General features: G+C 47.6%; 2 protein-coding genes and 1 long non-coding RNA gene across 3 annotated transcripts; 1 reads left to right on the forward strand and 2 right to left on the reverse strand.

Annotated features, from left to right (window-relative positions):
* The first annotated feature begins 7,599 nt into the window (after positions 1 to 7,599).
* LOC125521702 (3'(2'),5'-bisphosphate nucleotidase) lies at positions 7,600 to 10,974 on the forward strand. The gene is made up of 8 exons (XM_048686760.1): positions 7,600 to 7,856; positions 8,241 to 8,316; positions 8,593 to 8,666; positions 8,751 to 8,953; positions 9,529 to 9,739; positions 10,160 to 10,258; positions 10,334 to 10,487; positions 10,575 to 10,974. Exons 1-8 carry the CDS (start codon positions 7,770 to 7,772, stop codon positions 10,745 to 10,747), a joined length of 1,077 nt encoding a protein of 358 aa, XP_048542717.1. The 5' UTR covers positions 7,600 to 7,769; the 3' UTR covers positions 10,748 to 10,974.
* Positions 10,946 to 11,623, reverse strand: LOC125521703. Its single transcript, XR_007289397.1, has 2 exons — positions 11,214 to 11,623; positions 10,946 to 11,074 (listed from the first exon to the last, which is right to left on the reverse strand). It is a non-coding gene; the product is annotated as an uncharacterized LOC125521703 (long non-coding RNA).
* Positions 11,624 to 11,915: 292 nt separating this feature from the next.
* On the reverse strand, positions 11,916 to 14,420 carry LOC125518351. Its single transcript, XM_048683225.1, has 2 exons — positions 14,136 to 14,420; positions 11,916 to 12,476 (listed from the first exon to the last, which is right to left on the reverse strand). Exons 1-2 carry the CDS (start codon positions 14,418 to 14,420, stop codon positions 12,300 to 12,302), a joined length of 462 nt encoding a protein of 153 aa, XP_048539182.1. The 3' UTR covers positions 11,916 to 12,299.
* Positions 14,421 to 15,088: the final 668 nt, after the last annotated feature.

Here is a 15,088-nt window from a genome sequence, read left to right on the forward strand (position 1 = left end):
AAAATCCTACCGAGTGGTGAGCGATCCTCCCACTCGGAGGATTAGCTGCAATCCAAGTACTCGCCTAAGTTTTAAAAATCCTACCGAGTGGTGAGCGATCCTCCCACTCGGAGGCTTAGCTGCAGTCCAAGTACTCGCCTAAGTTTTAAAAATCCTACCGAGTGGTGAGCGATCCTCCCACTCGGAAGCTTAGCTGCAGTCCAAGTACTTGCCTAAGTTTAAAAATTCTACCGAGCGGTGAGCGATCCTCCCACTCGGGGACTTAGTTGTAGTCCAAGTACTCGCGTAAGTATTCTCCACCTGAGAGCTGCATTCCAAGCACAAAGAGTATTCCGGGCAAAAAACAAATTCCAGTCGAAAGCAAACACCAGCATATTCAGAAATAAACCAAGTTCGGATAAACCCCAAGGTCCCAAACGGCAGATCAAAAGTATTCGAGCATCAAGCCCGAAGAAGTTTAACGGTTACACAATCACTCGGCATTCCGAGGCAAATAAAAGTGGAGCATAATATTTTTCGGTCACGCATCAGGAGAAGGACTGGCTGGGTCGCAGAAACTGTCGAGGTCAATGCTGTCTGCAATACGAGTGACGGCGTCAAGGAAGGTGTCCATGAAAGACTGAAACGTATGCTTCCTCGTGTTAGCAACCTTGAGCTCCGCCAGCTTGTCTTCTTTGACATCCTTGCGGTGCACTCGAACCAGAGACAGAGCGACGTCAGCACCACAACGAGCATATGACTTCTTCCATTCTCGCACGCGTTCAGGGATTTGATTCAGTCGAGCCATCAAAGACTCGAGATCTTGAGACATCTCCGCCTGAGGCCAAAGACCAGCATCAACCCGAGTCATTGCATCTTTCAAGCGTGCCAGATAAGCAACCGCGCTGTCCATGCGAGACTCCAACCGCAGCACGTTCATCGCAACGTCATCTTTGACTGGACAGTTGATGGGATCGAGACCCGTCTTGACCCGCCCGGTTTCTGCTTCAAAGTCTTGGCAAAGTTCAGCATGATCGAGAGAATTATGAGTTGACGGCACCATTAGACTTGTCAGTCGACAGAAATAAGACAGACCAGTCAATACCTTCAAGTTTCAAGACTAGCTTCGCAGCAAGTTGGCCCAGATAATACTCTAGCTCGCCATTCTTGGTCTTGAGGCTTCCAAGTTCGTCGGTCAACTTCTCTTTGTTCTTGTTCAGTCGCTCGACCTCCTGATTGGCGTCAGATACAACAGTCTTCAGCTTGGAGTTTTCTTCTTCTAACTTGCCGACCGAAGCAAGCTTCTTGTCAGCAAGCGATGTCTTCTCGCGCGCCTCCTTCTGTGCTGCGGCAAGATCCATATCCTTCTTCTCTAGAGCTTCCTTCATTTTCTCTAAAGAAATAACATTCTTCAGGAGAGCTTGGAGTTGGCGGTTTTCACTACATACATCTGCTCGAGTGAAGCCACTCGGTTCAAAGATGGAAAGGAAAAGTGCCAGTGTTGGGATATGGAGCGGTCGATTGGTTACCTCCCATGGCAGCTACTTCATCACGAGCGGTCTTAAGGTTCTTCTTGGCCAGTTGCAGATCAAGGTTGAGGCTGATTTGCTGTTTGTTCATGTCAGAAAGTTGAGCCCCAAGATCACAAGATTTCTGTAGTCACAGCCATATTAGTCGACAGAGATAAAAATAGATAATTATTCTAAGACTACCACCGAATCAAACATTCAACGGCAGTCTCGGGGACTACACCCAGTGGGTGCACTTAGCGTGTCCCCACTGATTTCCATACCACAGTCGACGGTCGACTGTCCTTAAGAAAAAGACAGATCCAAATTCTCAGACCACAGTCGACTGCCCCCAGTCAACTACGGTTTCGGAGACTACACCCAGTGGGTGCACTCAGCGTGCCCCCACTAGTGCAAAGAATCAGTTCGAACCGACACAAAGAGATATACTATTTCCGAACAGCCACATTCTAGTGGGTGGTCAGACAAAAAAAATGGTCGATCGAAAAATCAACTAACCTGGACATTGGTTTGCATGTCAGCTCCGGCGTTGAAGGCCACCTGACTGGCCTCATGCACCACCTTCAGCTGCCCCATCACAAGGTTCGGTTGAAGAAGAGCTTCTCTGGCAGCAGCCGGTGGATCGTCCGGAGTCTGATATGCAGCAAAAAGTGACGGAGGTAGAGCAATCGAAGCAGCCGCCGGATCTGAAGCATGGAGTGACGTCGGCGCAGCAGGAGCCTGAGCAGCTGATCCTGAGGGACAATCAGTCGACAGAGGAACAGCGAAGGTGACGTTGGTTCGAGCCGGGTCTATCAACCGCTCGACCGTCGCCGCAGGCGTCCCAGTCGACCGAAGAACTTGGGCTTCGGTCGCCTTCCTGCCTAGCTCCTTGTCCTTCCTCCTCCTTCCTCTCAGCGGTACTTCCTCTTCGTCGTCTGGGAGCACAACAATGTCTCGTGGAGCTGCAATAAACAGAGAGAGCTATAAAGACAACTGACCAATATTCCAGTCGACCAAACAAACTTTGAGTCGGGCAAACTTACTGGCTTTGGAGGTAACAGCGTCATCAACTTCCTCATCGGCAGGGATCTTGTCAACATCCATATCAGTCGCAGCCGAAGTCGGGCTATACAGGTCCATCATCCGCTCGGTCAGAACAAGAAAACCGATCGGAACGAGAAAATATGAGAAGAACATTTACCCAGAGGCAACAGGGACGTCCATCTTGATCCTGGGCAAGGTCTTCCGAGCCTTCGAAGGATTAGCTTTGGGCTGCTTGGGGACCGTCTCAGTCAACTCTGGAGTCGGAGACCGAGCGCGCTTGTGAGATGGAGCACTCGACGCTGCAGCTTTGCCTCGTCTGCTCACGGGGTCGTGCCGCTGCTTGGATCGACGTTCAGAGCGAGGCGGCGAGTCGGCCACCTCCTCATCGTCAGACTCGTCACTCTCATCATCTTCACCATCAGCTGGGGACTCCCACTTGCCGCTCTCCTCGGCGCTGTCCCCGCCCTCTTGGTCTTGCTCCAGGGCTTGTTCACCATTAGGCATCGAGTACATCTCCGTGTAGATCTGCAAAACAAGGAACCGATCATAAGTCAGTCGGAACCTCAATCAGTCGGAAAATATGTTCAAAAATTCAGTTATGACGACCAGACCTTGTCTGGCAGGTTGCTGTCGCTGAAAGGGTCGACTCTCCTGGCACCCCTGGGGTTGTCTTTGTTCCCGGTAATACCCATCAGCCAGTCGGCCATGATTTTGGCCTCCACTTCCTCCGGATGAACCCGAGCAGTGTCACCAGCCCCGGAGTACATCCACATAGAATGACCGCGAGCTTGGAGGGGTTGGATCTGCCGACTGAGGAACACCTCGAGCAGGTCCATACCAGTGACGCCCTGATTGATCAGTTGGACTACTCTCTCAACTAGCATGCCTGTCTCTGCCTTCTCAGCAGCGGTCACTCGCAAGGAAGATGGAGTTTGGACACGATCAAAAGAAAAAGGGGGAAGTCCGGTCGACTGGCCTGGGGTCGCGATATCCTGACAGTAGAACCAGGTCGACTGCCAACCCCTGACCGATTCAGGAAGAGTCATCGAAGGAAAAGAGCTCCTCTTCTTCTTCTAAATGCCCAGGCCCCCGCACATCTGGATAACATGGGTTTTCTCGTCTTTCGAGTTCGCTTTCTTCACGGTTTGGGATCCGATGGTAAAGAGGTGTTTGAAGAGGCCCCAGTGTGGTCGGCACCCCAAAAAATTCTCACACATAGAGACGAACGCAGCAAGGTACGTGATGGTATTGGGAGTAAAGTGATGTAGTTGGGCACCGAAAAAGTTTAAGAAGCCCCGAAAGAAAGGATGTGGTGGAAGCGAGAAACCACGGTCGACATGGGTGGCGAGCAAGACACACTCACCCGGTTGCGGCTGCGGCTCTGATTCCCCCTTCAACAGGCGCGCGGATTCATGGATGATCAACCCTAACTCGGCCAAATCATCCAGGTCCTCTTGCCGGAGCGAAGATCGGATCCAGTCTCCCTGGATCCAACCTGACGGCAGCCCCGAGCGCGATGAAGACCCCCGATTCATCTTCTTGTTCTTCGCCGCCCCCGTCGCCTTCTTCGCACGCTCTAACGTCGCCGTTTTGTCCTTCCCCATGGCGGCAGAACAGCGGTGTCGAGAGTGGTCGCGCTAGGCGAGGTGGAGACGCGAGAGGAAGAAGAAGGGAAATGAGCACGCACGGTGTGAATGCCTCGGCTTCGCCGCTTTTAAAGGCCTACTTCCGAGTGGCTGACGCGTGGGCCCGATCAGTCCTGTCAAATCCCCCCAACAGTTGCACACGTGATACGTGGCGAAAAAGGTGGCGCAGAAATCGAAACGTCCGATTTATCTACTCCACTTACCGCGGGATGCTCCGCCTGGCGCGCTTCTACCCAAATTTCGAATCCCGTGAGATCCGGGATCCTCTGTAACCGATCTCACCAAAGATTCCAACCAGAGATATCACTCGACAGATGTCACTGAACAAACCAGTCGGTGATTTTTGAATCGATCAAGGCGACTGAAACGAAGTCGAAAGTTTCAAACAGTTGTCCTCCACTCGGAGAAGGAGACACTGCAGATCAAGGGCGAGAACCAGGTCAACTACCGTCCTTCTTTTTCACTCAAACCTCGATCCATTCGGGGGCTAATGATGTAGACACAGACCTAGGGTAGGGTAATATGCCTGACCTATACGCCCCACCTAAAGTCTTGTCCTAAGAACCAAGGAGTTCAAGAGTCAGAAGCAGAGGACCAACAAAGGTGTCGAAGCGAAGTCCACTCGACCTATCAATCACTCGGAGACCTCTCTTACTCAGGTCACTCGACCACCAAACCACTCGGCATATCAGAAGACCTAAAGCCACTCTGCGCAGCAACGGTCAAGCATTCATTCGCATACTTAATGCTCATTTGTAGCACCTTAATACAGACGTTACCTGTAACGCCTCCTCTTAATGTATATTGAACCCTGTGTAACGGAGGGAAGCTGGGGTTCTGGCGTACTCTATATAAGCCACCCCCCTCCTCTGGGACAATGGTTCGCACCCGCTGTAACTCACACACGTATAATCCAGTTGACCGCCTCCGGGCTCCGAGATGTAGGGCTGTTACTTCCTCCGAGAAGGGCCTGAACTCGTAAACCTTGTGTGTACAACTCCTCCATAGCTAAGATCTTGCCTCTCCATTCCTACCCCCATATTCTACTGTCAGACTTAGAACCACGACACCGCCCTTGCACACCTGGTAAACAAAGCCTCCCTGCTGTGTCGTGCGGTAGAGCTCGCATTCAGAGTGTCGCGATTCTTTTGCTTTGCTTTGTGTTGAGAGAGAAGGGAGAGAGGCCAGAGTGTCACAGATATACATACAAGAGACATATGAGAGGGGGAGGGGACGCTGCCTGTGTATTATTGTTAATTTTATTCATATTCATAAATATTTATATCACTGTTGCCATTACGTCTTCATCACTGTCATTGTTACTGTTGTTGTTGGTACCTTCACGCTGTGAAGCAGAAACATTCTTTTGGTTTTGGCTAGCCATGCCATGGCATATGCCATCTTTCGGTCTTTCATCTTTTGCCTGTTGATTGGGGAAGAAAGGGAACGCTGGGTTGATGCCTTTTGCCATGATTAGACACACGGCCGACCATCAACTAACCACAAGGTTACAAACTGAAAACTTATGCAAATACTCTCTCCGTCTCATAATCCAAGACATTTTTTGACACTATGAGACGAAGGAAGTACTATTTTAATTAAATGAAAATTAACGGGGTTGATTTTCTGAAAGTAAGTTTGCAGTGATTAGTGACACTACTCGTCCATAAATTACTCAACAGCTAGCTAACTGTCTCTGTTAGCTTACCTCACCACAATCACCGTATACCGCCGAAATGGGGCTGTCAGGGCAACAAGCTATGCCAATCGTTTTCATTGTATGCATGCATACGCGCGCATGATAACGAATTCTTACCGCACGGACCGTGGCGGTCGACGATTCTCCTGATTGGTGCTTGTTTCAGATTCGTTAGTGCATCTCCAACGCCGGGCTTGGATCCGCCCGCTCGGTGATCTGAACGTGCTTTTCTTCACAAATCAGAGGCAAATTAGCAAAACTTACCGGAGTCTGGATCACTGCCGCTCTTGCTTTTGACTGTCCTGACCAGCCAAAAAAAAAACCTATCTTGTCCACGCGCGCTTCTTGCTCGGCGTCAGCTGCCCGCATTTATACCAATATAAAGCGTCCGCTCCATATTGATGCTGGTCCAGAGCGGCTGCGACCTCTCGCTGGCGCCGGCATTGAAACGACACGTTGGCCGAGAGAGCGCCGCCCTTGCACGCCCGGCTGAACAAACCTCATTGCCGCATTCAACCGGCTTCAGACTGCCCCGCCTTTCTTCATTGAACGCGTGCGTTCGCCGAGAAACCTACTCCGGCCACACACACCCGTCCGCTAGTTGGTCGGCATTAAACACAACGCCACTTGGCTCTTCGGATCCGCCTCACCACCGACCACTTTGGACGATCCGCTGCTATAGCTTGCCATCGATGTTGGAGCGAAATTTGTGATCGATAGATGCCGCTACTCTTACATGCCTTGAAGCACTTATAGATACACTCCCCATAACTTGACATTTGTTCCTCAACATCGATGGCCAGATCAAGACCATTTTTCAGCCATGCATCACACAACAAATACAAACACATCACATCACAATTGCATACAAAATGAAAAAGCCCACGAAAAATCAATGAAAAAACCAAAAAAAAAAGATAATTCCATTTACCTCCCAATCATTTCATCGAACACGTTGGAGATGCTGAAAATTGTGGCGACGTGTGATGTCGGCTCGTCCTCGTGTTGTGGTTGGAAGGGATGTCAAGTGGCCCTAGGCGATGCTCGAGGAACCAGTGCCGTCGTGTGAGGGATCGTCGCTGGCACAGCTGCCACCTTCTTCTTCGCTCGGGCCGCAGCGGCGATCATGGATCACACGGCGGCCTCTTCCTGGTGATTTTCTTTGCATGCGGGGGGAGCCTCGGCGGCTATGGTAGGATCCTTGGGCGCTTCCCTGGCGGCCGCGACAGCGGTTTTGTGGTGGCGCAAGGCCTTGGCGGTGGATGACCATCAACTTCTCGCCACCAACAACATGACGCACGATAGGGGGTGACTGCTAGCCTGGTGGGAGCTGCGGGAAGGCTGGCGGCAGTAGCGGTCGTGTCAGGGATGCCTTCCTTGGCGACTCGGTGGCCGGTGGTGGTCGCGGCAAGAGGCGACATAACTGTAAAAACTTTTAGATTGGACGGTTAGCATTCACCCCTATCGTGGGGTTCCGCGGTGTTCGTTTTGGTTTTGTGCTAGTGCAGTGCCAAACATACCATTCCTATAGCAACGTTTTGTTTTGGTATGGACAAAAAAAATTGGTAGCCATGCACGTGTTGGTCTTCTATTGGAGCCTGTTTGTTCTAAAATAACATATCTGGAGCCGCTTTTGGGCCCCAGAAATAAAAAATATTTTTTTTTGGCTACATCTTTTTGGTCTGCTGAGAAGTCTTTGGCTGTGTTGGCTTCGCTTTGGCTTACGATTGATCGCCGCCGTTGGATCTGGAAGACTGGAATAGAAGGAGGAGGATACGAGTTTTAGAGTCAGCGTGACTTGTCTTCTCCACCTGCCCGCCTCACCAACCGCCGTCCGCCGGCCGATTCGACTCCTCCCGCGAAGCGCCGTCCATCTTCGCCGCCCGTGCCATGTCGCGCCCCGCCGGCAATCCCTCGTACGCCGCCGAGCTCGGCGCTGCCAAGAAGGCCGTCGCCCTCGCCGCCCGCCTATGCCAGGTGCCCTTCCCCGGACCCCAAAATCCCTTCTTCCCATGCTGTGTCGAGGCCCGCGGGGACGCTGCTCGGAGGAGACCGCGCTCGCGCAGCCCCCGCCGGCTGCTGGGCCGTGCCTCGTCTTGCTTGCTTTTCTTCCACCTTCCCTCCGAGATTAACTGGAGAAGCATCGCTGGTTGATGGTCAACGTGGAGAAGTGACCACTTAGAAGTGTAATCAACTCTAGATTTGAAGTATGTTAACGTAGGCAATCTTAGCTATGGTAATGACTAGAGAGAGATATTTGAGTATGTTGATTGCAAACTGCTTGCTTCGCTGTTCATCAGATTGTTGATGCGTTGCTGCAGTTGGAACTTATTGCGTTTTGCCCTGTGACTCCTTCTTCAGACGGTGCAGCAGGAAATTGTGCAATCAGACATCCAATCCAAGGCGGATAAGACTCCTGTGACCGTAGCTGATTATGGTACATGCTCACTCTGTAACTGTTTACCTCCAGGTGCATGTATCTGCTGTTTGATGCTCAATTAGCAGTCCTCATACTCAAACCATAATTCGAGTCAGTCGATGTTTCTTGATTTAACTTACATGGAGATATTAAGATTTCTGAATGACATGGCTCAGTGATGTAAAGAACATTCAGGGTCGTATATATGATCTTCATCAGTTTACATTCACATTTGAAACTAGTTCGTTCTCTCAACTCCCCATTCAGGTGATAATTTTCTTTTCATACATGTAGGATCTCAAGTACTGGTAAGTGTTGTGTTAAATATGGAAGTAACTTCTGGTTCCTTTTCTATGGTGGCCGAGGAGGTAAATCACTTGTGTTCCGGTTAAATCATTTATGTGTATAATACATAAGTATTCTACACAACCTGAGTGTTTGTACGTACGCAGGACTCAGAAGACTTGAGAAAGGATGGCGCTGAAGAAATTCTGGAGCGCATTACTGATCTTGTAAACAAAACTCTCGCTGAGGATGGTTCATACAACCTTTTATTATCTAAGGAAGCTATCCTCTCTGCAATTGATACCGGGAAGTCCGAGGGAGGTCCATCTGGCCGACATTGGGTTCTAGATCCAATTGATGGGACTAAAGGGTGAGCTATGGTAACTCCAACCTGCAGATTTCACATTCTGCTAATGCGATAAAAAAAATGTCTGGTTTTTCCGCCAATTGCACTATCTATTGTACAGTAGTTTCTACAACTGCCCTCTTGCTCACCAAAACCAGTGTTGCTGCTTTAATTTGCTGTGCGTTTTTCTAATCATTTATTCGAGGTAGCAGGCACCACTGCCTTCTTTCAAACAACTAGAGTTCTGACCTATGACTCTTCATACAGAAATGAATTCTTTTACCAACAATCTTATTTAACAAGTACAGATGCCAATATTACTACGGAAATTTCCTGAACCAGCTCTATGTAAACTATCCGCTGTTCTTCTTTTGAGATAGCTTGTGAAGCGCTAACAACTGATCAGTTAGCTGGCAAGATTGAATACATCTCTTTCATGCCCCATATTTTAACTAAACATTCGAAACAGATTAATCGTGAACACTAATAGCATTGTTTGAAAAGAAAGATATTGCAGTCATTTGATGACACCTCATGTTATTACTATCTTTGCCTATAATACATTTTGATCTTGGTTTTGTCTTAATAACTTGATTCAGATTCGTGAGAGGAGGCCAATATGCCATTGCACTGGCACTGCTTGATGAAGGCAGGGTTGTCTTGGGTGTGTTGGGATGTCCAAATCTTCCTTTTACATCAGTAAGTAACCTCAGTGGTAGCTCATCAGGAGATCAAACTGGGGCCCTCTTTTCAGCGGCAATCGGTTGTGGTGCTGAAGTACAGTCGTTAGATGGCTCTCCACCACAAAAGGTTATTATCACTTTCAATCTCTTTTATTTGATTTTAATCAGTTAAGACTGTTTGTGCCTACTCTCTCCGTCCGGTGCAAAGTGTACATATAGAGATTTTTGGACAAATTATGAAGTAGAGTAAAAAATGCACTGGAAAGGTGCAAACCACCATCTCTCTCCTCTTTAATTACCCAACCTCGAATGAGCTAAGTGCATGTAGAAATTAAGGAGACCATGTGTAGAATGTTATTGGTCTTGATTATAGTGTGATGAGAGAGAAACATTTGTTTCTATTTTAAAGTGCATTGGGAAGATAGAAGTGCACTCTTTTGTGGACAAATTTTAAAACCAAATGTACACACTCTTCACCGACAGAGGGAGTATGTGAGTTATTTTCTTTTCTTGTGATTGACTTGCTTCTGGCTAACTTTCATTACAGATTAGTGTTTGTACCATCGACAATCCAGCCAATGCCTCGTTCTTTGAATCCTATGAAGGAGCGCACTCGATGCGTGATTTTACTGGCTGTGTAGCGGAGGTTTGATCTTGATTACTCTTTGCTTAGGCTACATCCATTGGAGTAGAAACTAATTCTGTGTTTGAGTGCTAGTAGAAACTTGGTGTCCAAGCTCCTCCAGTCAGAATAGATAGCCAAGCAAAATATGGTGCTCTGGCCCGTGGGGATGGTGCCATTTACTGGCGTTTTCCGCACGAGGGTTACAGGGAAACGATATGGGATCATGCAGCCGGCTCAATTGTCGTCACAGGTAAGAACATTTCTCTCTGTTTTTTGAAACAACGAAGTCAACTGAAGAATACACATTTCTTACTTCCATTTTTCTGATGTTTCCCAGAAGCTGGAGGTGTAGTTAAAGATGCCTCAGGAAACGATCTCGATTTCTCGAAAGGCAGATTTCTTGATCGTGACACAGGCATCATTGCTACAAATAAACAGTTGATGCCATCAGTCCTGAAGTGTGTCCAGGAGGCAATCAAGGAGAAAAAACAGGCCTCTTCCCCATTGTAGATGGTTCTTGAACCTTCCCTGTTGTGGAAGTTGGATTGGTCCAAAATAATGATCGCTATGCTACTCCTTATTCATTTGTTCACACTGTTTATGTGTAACTGGCCTTTTATTGGAAATAAATACAACCCTTGTTATACAATATCTGTACATATCCAAGGAGTGGCTGATAGGCAGCCATGACCTGAAAGAAACTGAATAAAGATAGAAATTTCCTGCGGTTATAAATATCTTAGCATGGCTTTTGTTCAACATAAATGTCAGCAATAATACAGTACATCAACTTTTTTCTTCTTTTTGTGAGCAACAACCAGTCTCTTGTGTTATTTCCTAAAGATCAAACTTGCATTGTGAGAGTTTTAACTTCAGAAACCAAGGTTTGTGTTAGAGTACTATATATATGCGGGAGGAGCCGCATGAGCAAGATGGGATCTTGAGGTAGGAGGAGAAACACTACAGGGCTCCTTACCTTGACTCGGACTCGAAATTGCTGAGGGCCAACGTCCTAGCCGCCGCCGCTACCATACGCGTCAAGGCCATTGGCCGTGCTTGGCGCCGCTCGGTGCTCCCTACACCGCGCCAGCCGCTGGAGGTGAGGAGGAGAGGAGGCAGCCCCTCTCGGCGGTGGCTGCAACGGCCCATACGCTCCACTTGTGAACGAGGCCTTGCCGCTCATCACCGTGGAGAGGCGGCGACCGCACGCGGGGCAAGCAAGCAGGGGAGGAGGGATGCGAGGGTCGAGGTGTACGGGGGATTGGTGGATAGGGTTGGCCAATCCTACCGCATGTTCCTACCCACCCTCCTGCGGGAATTGGTCAATCCCACGTCGCCCACTCTCGCTGCAATCAAATTGTTTGGAGTGCGAGAAAAATTCTTCTAATTATGTCCGCCCCTGCCACACACACAGAGCACGCACACCGCCAAAGCTGGGCCTGCGGGAGATGGAGGCCCACTTGTCATCCACCTGAGCACGAAAGAGCAGTGTGGGAAAAAACAAGCGGTTCGATTTTTTGACAGCGCGGTGAAAAAGCTCCAGCAAGGCAGATCGACCGAACGAGATTGAAACCGTGCCGCAGATAGCTCGTATGGGCGGGTAGCATAGCTGGTTTTATAGGAGAGATGGTTTGCAGAATACAGTGACCAGATACGGAGCTGATATACAAGCATTATATTGTGGTTAGCTAGCACCAATGTAATTTAGCCAGCACTTTATTGGATAGTCCACATCACTGTTTACAAGTACAAGAATGGCGCTAAATAATAAAGCTAACAACAATGAATTTTGTGCTCTAGCTTCACCCCAGATAGTGATCAAACTAAACCTTAGAGCCAAGTTTAATGACCATGGATGAATTTTACTCAATTCCACTGTTTTGCTCACGGCAACATGACTTCTGGGTGTGACATTTTCCAACGCATGAAGTAACATGATACTTGAAGCCCCGCAAAAAAAAAAAAAACATGATACTTGAAGATAGCTTAAACTACAACTACGTAGAGTGCAATTACGGCATTTTCCGCAAAGTGCTTCTCCACCAATGATGAGCATATACCATCATTTTGTTCTTGGCTTGGGATTGCATTTGTTCGTGTCTTTCCCTGATATGGCGGCCGTGGTCGCGGCTACTACAGCGGCAGCTGCTGCGCCGACCTTGAAACCTTTCATGGCCCCCGCGTACTTCATAAATGTCACTACCGCCGCCGTCTTTTGTCCGAAATCCATGGTATATTCCTGGAGCACTTGAGCAAATTCAACATAGATTAAACACAATCATTGCACTTTTGAAAACACAAAATTAGAAGCCAAATGTGCCAAGTGTATACATTAATTAGAGTGATATTATATCGTGTCACAAAAAAATGTCATAAGTTTTTGGATTATCATAAGTTTTCAGCAGATATAAAATTATAATAATAGTGAATAACACTTCTATAATTTGAGCTTTGTCAGAACTTACGACATCAGGATTAATCCTTAGTACATTATGTTTTCACCGTCATCAAGTTTTTGGATTGCTTACCACATGTGCCCTGTGGTTCCTTGGTAGGAGTAGAATATGTGGCTTGTTGTTTACAAGGTGTAAACTGAAGTATTTTTCTTTGCCAAAACCGGCAAACAGGGCATGCACTCTACCATTGCAAATGTTAATTTGAGAAAAAGGGGCAAAACTCACGCATTAGACATGCTACCTAGCACAAGGCCAAAAGCACCGTCGGTCCGTGACTGAGACAACACATGCAAGCACAAAGTCAATGCATGCCATAGGAGTGCCCCTTTTATCGAAGTTGCACACAATATCACTAATCGTCATCACCTATTGCGCCTGCGATCTGGCAATTTCGACTTCAACACAACTAAGCTTCAATATTGAACCCACGACAAGTAGCACCGCTATCACGCCGGCCAAACCATTTCTGATGGGTACCATCAAGGCAACTAGGAAGCTGTAAACATTGTGAAAGACCGTCCTCGTCGCCACACAAGTCGCCAAACCACGGGTGTAAACTGAGTTAAATTTTTTTTGCCATGGCAAAACGGCATCCTTGGATTGTGCATGACTGCAATAGTACCACCGAGAAACTTGCTAAGACAACTTATCAGAAAACAAGATGAATATAACCAGAGCCACAGTTCTGCATGATGATTGTAGCTCGGATCCCATGAGTTCATCCCCAGTGCTCGGTGATAAGAGATGTGCTTATAAAAATAAACCATTTTTTCCTTCAACATGAATGCTTATTTGTATTCCATCACTCAACTTTGTATAGTACAAAGTTGAGTCATCTATTTTGGAACGGAGGGAGTATTATCTAGCGAACGATCTGCTGTAAGGGGATGGCAAGCGCATGTTCTTTATGGTAACTTTACCTGGTAAGAGATGGCAAATCCTGCCGGTTCTTGCCGCAAAATTTCTCTTCTTCCCAGAAAATAGCATGTGTTTCAGAAAAAAACTGTCAACCTCATACAACTAAATTAACTTGCCATCTAAAACGTTCACAAATGCCAACCCCTTGCAGCGAACATTCGTCGGCTATTGCGGACCTATTTCTATGGCAAGGTGCCTAATGAAGTACTGCTTTACAAAATAAACACCGGTGCTTAAGAAAAACGAAACACCTTCTTAAACAACCTGCAGCTCTACATAAGTACATATAGCAAACCAGAAATTGCAAGGCTCGTCAACTTTAAAGTTGAAAGTCTTCCATTTTTGCTCAAGGTCCATTGCCACAAAAGATGCTAAATCCAACCAAGTCGTGGAGGTCAAATCCAAGTTTATAAAGTGAGCGGGGCCAAAGAAATGCCTTTCTCCAGAGGATGGTCTGCTGGATCCGACGGGAAAAGGAAACGATATCTTAGCTCCTACGAGTACAACAGCAGAGTCTTGCTTACATTCGCACCTTGGGATTGCAGGAAGAAAAGCAGTTGCCGGCTTGAGGGGGAAGGGGAGGCCGGGGTTAGAAATCTGAGGCGGTTGCTCCGGCCGGCCGGCCCTTGGACGCCGTCGCCTTCGACCTTGAGATGAGAGTTGGAGAGGGAGGAGACCCGGAGACTGAGCGAGTCAACAAGGGGATCTGTGACTGTGACTCCGCGAGAGCAGTCTCCCTCGGAGAGGTTGTTGAAGTGTGTGTGTCTGCGCTCGGGGAGGCCCAGGCAGGCCCGAGAACGAGGGCACATACCGCATCATATACACAAGATAGGGTCCAATATGAGCTTTTATATTGGTCTTTTTCTCCCGGTTAAACAAATGAAATCACTAGTTAAGGGGTTAATGCTAAAAAACTAGCTAAGGGATTATTTTTTAAAAAGTAGTTAAGGGATACCCCTTGCAAAAATCACCCTCACCTTTTCTTATGGTGACAAGTAGCACATTGCATGTGCGATGCTTCTCACAACTTGAGAATTTTGCTCTATTTATTTGTTTTTTTTATATATTTTATCTCTTAAACCATGTGTGCAAATCACAAAGCGTTTTTACCTTTGGGTTTTATCTCTTAATAGGTTTGGACGGAAAAGAAATCCCGAGAAAAGCAAAAGCCCCAAAATAAAAAATAAAGGAAACCGAAAAGAAAAGTAGGAACCCAAAAAATGGAAACAAGGAAAAATCCAAAAAACAAAAAACAAGAAACCGCGAAAGCGCAGTTGTGTTTTTCTGTTTTTCAAAAGCATAGGTGTACTTCACGCCAGTGGCGGATCTAGGCGTGAGGCTCATTTCCTTTGTAGACTATAGCAAAATACTGTAGCAATTGCTACAATATACAAAGGGGGCCCGTGGCGCTGGGCTGGGCTGGATCCACCCATGCTTCACGCGGAAACACAGTTGTGCTTCATCGTGAAGCACACTT

This window comes from Triticum urartu, chromosome 7 (assembly GCF_003073215.2).
Source record: "Triticum urartu cultivar G1812 chromosome 7, Tu2.1, whole genome shotgun sequence".
Lineage (NCBI taxonomy): Eukaryota > Viridiplantae > Streptophyta > Magnoliopsida > Poales > Poaceae > Triticum > Triticum urartu.

Bases quoted from the DNA above. Each gene is read 5' to 3' on its own strand.
- LOC125518351 (XM_048683225.1), bottom strand. From the start codon at position 14,420: ATGTGCCCTCGTTCTCGGGCCTGCCTGGGCCTCCCCGAGCGCAGACAC. The intron at 12,477-14,135 runs GTAAGCAAGACT...CAAGTGCTCCAG, and splicing joins TGCAATCCCAAGGTGCGAAT to GAATATACCATGGATTTCGG.
- LOC125521702 (XM_048686760.1), top strand. From the start codon at position 7,770: ATGTCGCGCCCCGCCGGCAATCCCTCGTACGCCGCCGAGCTCGGCGCT. The intron at 8,954-9,528 runs GTGAGCTATGGT...AACTTGATTCAG, and splicing joins CCAATTGATGGGACTAAAGG to ATTCGTGAGAGGAGGCCAAT. The intron at 9,740-10,159 runs GTTATTATCACT...CTTTCATTACAG, and splicing joins ATGGCTCTCCACCACAAAAG to ATTAGTGTTTGTACCATCGA.